General features: G+C 33.4%; 1 protein-coding gene across 1 annotated transcript; it reads right to left on the bottom strand.

The window, feature by feature from the left end:
* On the bottom strand, positions 1-6633 carry LOC130099309 (uncharacterized). Its single transcript, XM_056264922.1, has 8 exons — positions 6387-6633; positions 5214-5353; positions 4548-4711; positions 3182-3271; positions 2743-2908; positions 2021-2179; positions 382-1065; positions 1-245 (listed from the first exon to the last, which is right to left on the bottom strand). The coding sequence occupies exons 1-8, from the start codon at positions 6427-6429 to the stop codon at positions 201-203; spliced, it is 1491 nt and encodes a 496-aa protein (XP_056120897.1). The 5' UTR covers positions 6430-6633; the 3' UTR covers positions 1-200.
* Between the last annotated feature and the right edge of the window lie 4479 nt (positions 6634-11112).

Genomic DNA, 11112 nt, shown 5'->3' with positions numbered 1-11112 from the left:
CTCAGATATGTATATGTTTATTAAGTTAATAAATATTATTTTAACATTTCGACATTTCACAAATGCACATACAGAAATCTGGTGAAAAATAAAGCTGTACTATTCTAGTATTCAATAATCAGAAATAGCTTGGGTGAATGGAAGTCAACAACTGTTCACTATTAGTGTAATTTTATGATGTGTGTCTGAGGATGAAGAAGTTATTTTTTCCAGTATTCCGGGGACAGCCATTTCCATTTATCAGTCTACAGGAAACAACAGGTACGTTATTAAAATCATTATGAGATAAGCTTCCACAATCATCTCTAAATAGTATGTTCAACTAAAAATCTTAATGAATATGCTTAGAAATTTTTATGCCAAAATCACACCAACACTCACCTTAATGGCCCGGGCAGAAATAATCTGCTTGGGTTTTAAGTCTGTTAGCGTCTCGTAGGTATTAGTGTGTGATTTCTCCTCTGCTCTCGCTGTAGGTTGCGAGTCGGGAATCTGCTCGTACGTGTCGTCAACCAGGAAGTGATTTGGAAAGGGTTCAAGAGGCACCTCGGCATACGTAGCGTCGCTTTTCTGCGCGCTGACCTTTGACATTCTCATCCCCGCCATGTTTTGGTTGCCAGGTGTTCCGGCTAATTGATACAATGATGAATTGCATAGTACATCCAGGCTGTTGCTAAGACCTGGCAACATGTTGGTGGTGGGACTGTTGAGCGGTTCCCTCTGTACGTGGGAAGAGATTTGCGGTTGGCTTCTTCTATTAAAGTGTCCTTCTTCTTCTTCTTCACAGTCGTCATCCAGGAACGGTAGGGATTGACTTCTGCAGTTCGGCACTATGAGCTCGGAGTAAATGGTTCCTTGGTTTGCGGCAGGGATTTTCTGTTGTCTCTGGGCTCTGAGTTCCCTTCTAGCTGTAAGGGAAATGTCTTTGCCCTCGGTTGGCGTTCTGACTCTTCCTTTGGACTTCTGGAGGTCTACCGTCGTGTACAGAACGCTTTCTGTGCTGGACTTTACATCCAAGGAGGCGGCTTTCAGAGGAGGGCATTTTCTTGGCACTGGAGGTACTGCCTGTGGAAGGAAATCATAATTATCCAGATATGAAGCCACAGTCAGATGTTTAAGCACTTTAATTTACGGTCACACTTTATATTAGGTGTCTTTAACATCTTACTTTCCTTATTGTGTTCATGTTGTATTGCAAAACACGGTTACACTTTATGGTAACACTTTATTTTACAGTGTCCTTGTTACATGTACATATGTTACATATGTACATATTAGTAAATTATGCGTAATACATGCAACTAATCCTCAACCAAACCCTAATCCTATAAGTACATGGTGTTAATTAATATTACTCAGTACTTATTTGTATAATTACACTGTAACAGGGACACCTTAAAATAAAGTGTAACCCACTTTATTTTAAGGTGTCACTGTTACAGTGTAATTAGACATTTAAGTACTGAGTAACAATACAACGTTTACTATAGGATTAGGGTTTAATTTAGAGTTAGTTGAGTGTAAGTTGTGTGCTATTGCTATAGTAACTACATGTAACGTGTAACAAGCACGCTGTAAAATAAAGTGTTACCAAAACACATTTGCTGCTATTGAGGTGGGATACGGGTACGGTTAGGGACGGGTTAGGTGGTTAAGTAGGTTTAAGGGTGGGTTAAGGTGTCAAGGAAGGGTCAACAGTGTAATTACATATGTAATTACAGGTATTAAATACACCTGTAATTGCATGCAAGTCTTTTTTAAATATAAGTACAATGTAAAAACATGCATTTTTTTTGTAATGATTAATTATATGGTATTACATAATAAAGACACTTCATATACAGTGGGACCACATTTATACAATTATAATCAGTTTTTATACGTTTTTACAATTTAATAAATACAACAAAGTAACCAATCAACTAATTAATAAACATAAATAATGCTATTAAAATGAATTACAAAAAAACACTATTATTTTAAATTGAATTCAAATGATTAAATGGCAAATGTGACATACCGGTGTGTTTCTGTTCCCCTTGGGCGGCAAGGCGGGAGGTTGCATTGAGTCGTGTTTTTTACGCTGATCGCCCCAAATATCCTTCACAGCATTAACACTCAGTCCTGGCTTTTCCCTCATGTCAAAGTGAATTACATCATACAGCTCGCTTGCGGAAGACTGCAACACAAAACAAAAAAATAAAAAAAGTTTAGAAAAGCAATAGCACATCGTAATAGGCTTGCCTTGTACATATATATATATATATATATATATCATTCAAACGTTGGGTTAATTAAGTTTTTTTGCATTTATTTGATCAAAAATACAGTAAAAACAGAAATACTGTAAAATTTTATTTCAATTAAAAAATTCAAGTTTTCTATTTGAATATATTGTACAATTTGCTCCTCAAGAAACATTTCTTATTATTATTATCAATGTTGAAAACATTGTGTGTTTTTAGGATTTTTATAAAAAAATAGGATTCTTTGATGAATAGAAAGTTCAAAAGAACAGTGTTTATGTGAAGTAGAATTATGAATTATAAATTACAAATGTCTTTACTGTCACTTTAGATCGATATAATGCATCCTTGCTGAATAAAAGTATTAATTTCTTAAAAAATCATCTTACTGAAACCAAAACCTTTGAACGCTAATGTGTAAAATTAAAAATAAATAAGTATTTTCTTAAAATATATAATAATATAAATTTGTATAGGCTATACAGTACAAACTCACCTCAAAACATGAGAGCGTCAGATATTCTCCAAATGGTTCAATGGGGCTTGACTTGTAATATTCAATGAGGCTAGTGAGAGTGTCGTGCATCTCTGTGTCGCCCGTCACAATAAAACGCCCATCTTTATTCTGATTGATGACAAAGTGCCGACATCGATCGCGACCTCTGAAAAACAATTATTTGCACCATTACAAAAATTCAGTACATTAAGAAAAAATATTAATTGAAAACATTCTGATATTTCAAGAATGATTGACATCACAAGCTAAAGATTAACCCCAGAAAATGCAGGAACGCAAACCAAAAGTTAGCATTTCAAATGTTTCAAGGAAATGCAAACATCTGGTTATTAGCGGAGTCATTTTGGAGGAAAAGAACAATGCTAAATGGTACACCAATGACATTTCCAGCCCCTATTTTGTTTCTAAATACACTTACTTATATGAAAGAATGTATCCAGTGGCTTTATCACTGAGCCGAATGAGGAAACAGCCCAGTTCCTTGTCTTTCAGATGCTCCTCTGCATCCCTGTGAAACACGACACCAACACAAATTATGATAGAGTTCCAACTTTGAATAATGCTTGCATAACAGTATGAGATTATGTTACCGACAATTCCAAATGTAATGGTTCCAAAAATAAAGGTTCCAAAAGGGTTTTTCACTGCAATGCCATAGAAGAACCATTTTTGGTTCCAAAGAACCTTTCAGTGAACAGCTCTTAAAGGGATAGTTCACCCAAAAATTTTATAATTTACTCACCCTCATGTTGTTCCAAACCTGTATGAGTTTCATTCTTCTGTTGAACATAAAACAAGATATTTTGAAGAATGTTGGTAATCAAACCAGGAGCCATTGACTTCCATAGGGGGGAAAAAATACCATGGAAGTCAATGGCTGCTGTCAACTGTGTGGTTGCCGACATTCTTCAAAATATCTTCTTTTGTGTTCAACATAAGAATGAAATTCAAACAGGTTTGGAACAACTGGAGGGTGAGTAAGCGATGACAACATTTTCATTTTTAGGTGAACTATCCCTTTAAAAGAACCACTATAAAGAACCTTTTGTGGAATGGAAAGATTCCACGAATGTTAAAAGTTCTTCATGGAACAATCAATGACATTTTGGTAACACTTTAAGGTGAAGTTATACTTGTTACATGTACTTATTATAGTAATAACAGCAAATTATGCATAATTACAAGTAACAAACCTTAAACCAAGGCCTAACCCTAACATTAACCCTATAAGTATATGTAGTTAATTAATATTACTCAGTACTTAAATATATAATTACACTGTAACAATGACACCTTAAAATAAAGGGTTACACTTTATTGTAAGGTGTTGTTACAGTGTAATTATATATTTAAGTACTGAGTAATATTAATTAAACACAAGTACTTACTATAGGGTTATAGGATTAGGGTTTGGTTGAGGGTTAGTTGCATGTAATTATGCATAATTTACTGTTATTACTACGGTAAGTACATGTATCGTGTAACTACGTCACCTTAAAATGTTACCAAATAAAGTGTAACTAACATTTTTATCAACTAAGTTAAAATGTATTCATCATTGCCAGTTCATGTTAGTTAATGCATTAACTAATTAATGTTAACAAATGAGACCTTATTGTAAAGTGTTCCCAATAACCCCCTATTTTTAGACACCTGAAATGAACAAGCTTGTTTTCTTGGAATGCTAGAATAAAGCGGTCCTAACATCGCGTAACAGATAGTATCACACTTAAAAACATCTGTTGCCTGTTCTAAAAGTTGGTTTCTCAAGAAACATTTCTTACTTTCTGCTGATAAATCCTTGGAACCATTCCGGAAAGTTGCCGTTGTGGAGAATTAAAGGCGCCTGGGTCTCTGTAAACCACTTCAGGGCCAGTTCCCTCAGTTTGCTCTCAGTGTTCTCCAGGACGTCTCCTTCAGGCTGGCTGTGGTCCATCCTCACACGGTCCTGTGTCAATATAGAAAGGCAGATGAGACGACGCACACGGTGTCCAATGTCACCGGCTCTAAACCCGGCAGGTCCACACCAACAGTCTCATTTGCCTATTTTCCCGGCGACGTCATAAAACGCCTGTGGCTGTTTCAACGGAGCCATTGTTCTTGTTTATCATGCCAGAGCAGAGTCAGTTCGGCATGGTTATATTTGACCACACAAGGCACCTTTCTCAGTGAAAGCGAAACGGACCGAGGTCATGTAAATTTCCCATAAGTTTCGTGTATCAATACAGTACATCTCAGCTCGCCAGCCCACCCTTACTGTAATTTTATGATCTCGGAAGCCACAAATTAGATCACGTTACAAGTGATTCTGCTGTGTAAAAGAGATGACCTGTGAGCTTGAGAGGAAATGACGTCATACATCCACTAAAAATCAGCTTGAGTGTTTGATTCCATTACTGTGACGTTCAGGTGTGACGTGGGATTTAAGTGTCCCATGGCGTGTCACTTACCTTTAGGCGAAACACCAGGCAGGAGTGGAACCTGTGAGGTTTGGGCCTCCTCTGGTCCATCGGATGTGTTCTTGTGAGGTAGTTAAGCTGCGATTTAGAGCTGTACTGTCTTTTGCAGTGTCCGCTGCTCCATACAGATCCTATGAATATATAAGTGTAAAACCATCAGTTCACTTCACTGTACTTTCGTCGAAGACTTCCATAGAAAACAGTTTGTTATAGGTTCCTTTGTTCTCTCTTTATTGGTTGATTTATTGATTTTTTTCCTGTTCAAAAATTTAATTAAATAATTCAATGTTTGTAAATGACTTTAAAGAAAGTGACTCAATAACAGCAGGTTTATTTATTTATCTAACAAAGCCACCTTTTTTTTTTTTCTTTTTTTTTTTACTATTGATTGGTTGTTCAAGTTATTGATTTTTTTCTTCCATAAATACTGACTCAATGACCAAAATTCCATAAATACTATCTCTTTTTTTTCTTTTTCTCATTTATTTTCTTATTTATTTAATTATTGTTACTTATGTTATTTAAGTTTTTAAAGTTAAAATTATGTTTATGTAATAAAAGTTATGGGAACATTTATTTATTTATATATAAAATAAATCAAACAAGCAAAATAAATAAATAAATATTCCCGTAACTTTTATTACATAAACATAATTTTATGTTATATGTATGTGTGTGTGTGTGTAATTTAAAAAATATATTTTTTTAAATCCGTAAATTAAAGTAATTTTTTAATGTACTTCAAGTTAAGTGGAACTTTTTCAGTAATTGCGTAGTGACTTAATTATTCACTAATTAATTTCAAACTACCACACAATTTATTGCCATATTCATCAGCAAAAGTTGAACAAATATTACAAATATACTTAAATAATTAACAAAAAATAAGTTAGGCCTATTTTTATTTTACAGTGCCCATGTTACACATTACAAGTCGTTACTTTAGTAATAAATATAAATTATGCATAATTGCATGTAACTAACCAAACATCCTAACCTTATAATTAGTTAATTTATTACGTAGTAGTAGGCTCAACGTATAATTAAATACGCTGAGACACGGAAATCTTAAAATAAAGTGTAACCAACATAATAATAATCATTGTAGATTAATATTCCTCCAAACCATCGCAAAATCTTGGACATGGAATGGCAGAGACGTACCTGTTGGTGCGCGTGGAAGCGTGCAGTGTGATTTGAGTGTCATGTTGCTCAAGATTAAAACTGCCCTCAGTCTCTCACACGCCTGAGACACTTCTGAAGAACATTATGAAGGTGTGTTGACTGTTATACCTCGCTGACATTCACCTCACACATTGTTCCACACTGGGTTTGGAAAAACAGAGTGTTATACAGAGGGTAAGACGCTCAGCTCGCGGATGAATGACAGCGCGAGGGAGGAAGGAAAAAACACAAACATTCTTATAGATCACAGCGTACAGTTTCCTGAAGAGAAATGGAACGCGCAGAGGAAAGAAATGTGGTCTCACTGCGCGCACACACACACACACACTCTCTCTCTCTCTCTCTTTCTGATTGTATCGGTGGGTTTTGTACTTGCAGGAAGTCATGTAAACCCAATTTGAAAACATAAGTGTGATAATTGATATGCCTATAGGCCAATGGCTATAAAACATATTTGGTTATAATTAGGCCATTCTTAATGTCGGAATGTCCTTATTAATTATTATACAAAGTTGATTTTGTTCAAATAAATTATTGAAAATAAAATAATGTTTATGTAGGCCTACCGAAATTTTTGGGGAACATTTTATTTATAAATTAAAATTGTATTTTACGTACAGCATTAATTATAATACAAAGTATTAAACCAAGTGACATTTAAAAAATATCTTTTCAAACAAATAATTTCACAGAAAGAAATGTAAATGAATAAATAAATAAATCACATTTAAAACGTACAATTTAGTATTATAATAATATAATATAGCCTAATATAATATTTAAATAAATTATAAATGATTAAAAAATAAATTAAATGTTATTTACTAAATTATTTAGTCATCTATAATATTTTTTATTAATTTTATACATAAAACTATATATATATTCAAATAAATATATACTTAAGACAACTATGCCACACTTAAGATTTACAGAATATATAATATAATATAATATAATTATTATATAATATAATGTTAACATTAAACCTTGAAATCTGTTTCGTGAAAATCAGTGTCCCCAAACGCATCATGTAAAGAGGTCGTCATTGTGGCAACCCGGCACAGAATCATTAACTGACTCATCAGGGTTAAAGTGTGTGTACTGTATTTTTGTGGCTTTCGCCCAGGGCTGGTCTGATCTGTTCTCCCCACCACTCACACGTGGGACAGCAGCCTCCTCAGAAACAGTGTGTGTGTCACGATGGTGCATGGACAGGGTTTTCCTGAGACCTTCCATCCAGTGTCTCAGCATTACTGTACTCTATATCAGCTGTTTGATCTTAGTTTAGGGACTGTACTTGTTCCTTATTTGGTGTTGGTGAATCACTTGCATGTTATGGTACAACCAAAAAACATGGTATGAGATAGTTCACCAAAAAATTGTAATTGTGTTGTTTACTCACCCTTGTATCATTTCAACCCCAGTTTAATTTATTTCATGAGGCACAAAAAGAAAAGGCCTTTCGTTTTCAGCTTTAAGACGGTATACACCTACAACTACATTCTTCCTAACTTCCTGTAATGTAAAAAAAAAAAATGGAATTGTTCTTGTGACTAATGAGACCTGTTTCAACAAATGTTAATCAGTTGTGCTGTGTGTGGAGGAGTTCCTTTGCAAAAAGTTTCTGTTGATTGTGTCAGAATCATTTAATTTTACTTCAAATGAATCAGTTTAATGAATCATCGCCTCAGATAAATAACAGTGTTCTTTAACAGTTCAATTTCCTGTGGCAAGATCATGAAACTACAAAAGTTTAATGCTGAAACATTACCATTAAAAAAATGTGTAATAATCTCCCCAACCGGAAACTGAAGAGCAGCCTTGCGTCAAATGCGGAACATGCGTGCATATAGCCTATTACCAATTTAAATGATTTATTCAGTGGTGGAAACAAGCTTCCAAACTAATTCTGCATGTATTTGATCAGTACAAACAGTAGTGTTGTGAAATATTATTACAATTCAAAATAACTGTTTTCTATGATAATACATTTTTAAAATGTCATTTATTCCTACGGCAAATCATTACTCCAGTCTTCAGTGTCACATGATCCTTCAGAAATCATTCTAATATGCTGATTTGCTTCTTATTATTTGAAATAGAAATCATTTGTATCAATTTAAATGGCATTACTGTCTCTTTTGATCAATCTATTGCATCCTTGTTGAATAAAAGTAGCCTATTAATTTCAAGAAAACAAAAACAAATTCAAGATCAGGACTTGTCCTTAAGAGTTTTCTTGCTGAAAGCCATTGCAATATATATATATAATTAATAAGTATATAATGAGTTGGTTTATTGATGTAATTTCATATTAACCAGTTGACCAGTTCATCATTCATTGTTAAAGTCATCAAATACTGAATGAGGGACACAAATGACACATGTTTTGTCGAATGACCCACTTGGCCCTCAAAGATTTGAGGCCAGAAGTTTAAACTGAAGGTAAAAGGAAAAAAAGACACTTATCAGTAAGATGCTGTGAAGGAATATAGTGACATTTCAGAAAGGTCAGACGTCTGTTTACAGCGGAGGATGTCAGAGTGACAGTTACGTCTGTTTGCTGCAGATCCTTGTGCCTTCTTTAAAAATTAAGATAACGGCCATAAGAATAAAAAAAAAAAAAAAAAAAAAAAAGCTAAAAGATTATTATTATTTTTTTTGCATTTGCATTTGATTCAGTTTCAATTATGGATTTTATCGAAAAGAAATACAAATGACATTGCAAGTAAACCGTGTGGTAAAATTTTACAATAATGTTTAATTTGTCACATTTTGTCACACTAACAGTGAAAACTGTGGTCTAATTAACAATTAACATTTAAACGCATACTATAACGTCGTTCATACCCTCCTCCTCATTCATTTTTTAAAGTTAGACATCAACCTTCTTAGTATTCCTCAATTATGTCATTATAAACAATATAACCAAAATATATATATATTTTGTAAAAGAATACCTGTTTTCCCATTAATTTTTTGTAAAAATTGTACAGGATTGCTAATGACCCGAGGTGTATAACAGTGTAAGTATATTTTTTATATTTAAGTATATTTACAACAATAATTTAATTTCTGATGACTGAATAAGCACAATTTAGTGTCTGATACACAATGATGTTTCACTCATAGTTACCGCAGGCAGAAAACAAAAGAATAGAAAGTATCATCAGCAAAACTTGAAATGACTCTACTGAACGCAATCTAATATTAATGTCACTGAAGAGATCAAAATTTAGATTTTGAAGATGTTAAAAATGATAGTTTTGAGAATATGTTTGAGATGGCAAATATAGGCCAGATGCTGAATGTACTGGGAAATGAGCTCTGATGATGACAGTGTTGATGGTAAAAAACATCTGCTCAAAATAAACCCTTCCACGCTCCAAAAGGTAACAAAACATGCTTTATTTTATCCTTCTGCAATTGTTACTCTAATATCAGGAGAGTTTTATATTATCGTGACAGGTAGAGATCCATCCGTGTTAGATATACATCCGGGTCGCAAAAGACCGGAATATGTAATAATGATTGGCAAAACATTCATTTGTAAAGATGAATAAATACTGTAACAAATGTATTGCTTAGTGTTTAACTAACTGGACCTTATTGCAAAGTGTTACCATTGTTATTAAACAGAAGCCACTGTTTATGCAAAAAAAAAAAAAAAAAAAAGGTTTTCTATTAGCGTTTTCCAGCTCTGAATAAAGCAGTTTGTAACGTGACTTGTGTCGTTGGTTTCAACAGATGTCACAGAGTGGCTTGTGGTGCAGGAAACCAAAGTGTTTCCCTCTCACTTTTCATCTCAAACAAACTGTTAGAGCAGCAGCCATGGCAACCACAGATATTTTGGGGCATGGAAACAGTTTAACAAACAAAAGTTAACGTTTCGACATTCTAACAAGCAGAACGTCAGATTCAGAGATAATGGAAGCCCTGCTTATAAGTATGTCAGACTTTTTGCCGAAGGTCAAAAGCATTAAATGGTTTCTGTCACATGAGATGAGAGCAGAATCATATAGGCTTGTCCTCTCGTCTCATTTCTCTGAGGATCACTTTCATTCCCTGGGTAGGATCAGTCTCTTCTAATGTAATTCGTCTGTATTATTCATGTTTCTAGTTATCCCAGTAGACGGGATGATGTAAGAAAGATAGCTTTTACTGGAATTTGAGATGATGTAAGAAATTACAACATAACAAGTGCTTTAAAACACAAACACTTTAATGGAAAGTTTCAGCATGTAAAACAAGCATATCCGATAATTTATGAACATATTTATAATCTATTTTTAAACATAATCTGGACTTGACAAAAATTACATTCAACTCAGACTAAATTAAACAGACATATCAGCATATGTAAAACAAGCATATCAGGTAAAACAGCAAACACTGCAGCACTAGTTGAATTAAGAGTGTAAATATCACTCTTTTGCGCCCCCTAACAGTCACCCCAAGAGACAACGCAAAATATGATTGTTGTGAGGCCCAGCAATAAAATAAAATAAAATAAAATAAAATAAAATAAAATAAAATAAAATAAAATAAAATAAAATAAAATAAAATAAAATAAAATAAAATAAAAAATTAAATTAAATATAAAAAATTAAATGAAATAAAATAATGAAATGAATTTTTTTAATTAATTAAAAAAATTATAATAATAAATTAAATTAAATGGAAAAAAAATATATTATATACA

Source organism: Rhinichthys klamathensis, unplaced genomic scaffold (assembly GCF_029890125.1).
Source record: "Rhinichthys klamathensis goyatoka isolate OS25496 unplaced genomic scaffold, OSU_Roscu_1.1 h1tg000228l_1, whole genome shotgun sequence".
Classification (NCBI taxonomy): Eukaryota; Metazoa; Chordata; class Actinopteri; order Cypriniformes; family Leuciscidae; genus Rhinichthys; species Rhinichthys klamathensis.
Note: the sequence above shows the minus strand (reverse complement) of the source record. Positions and strands in the feature narration are given on the sequence as shown.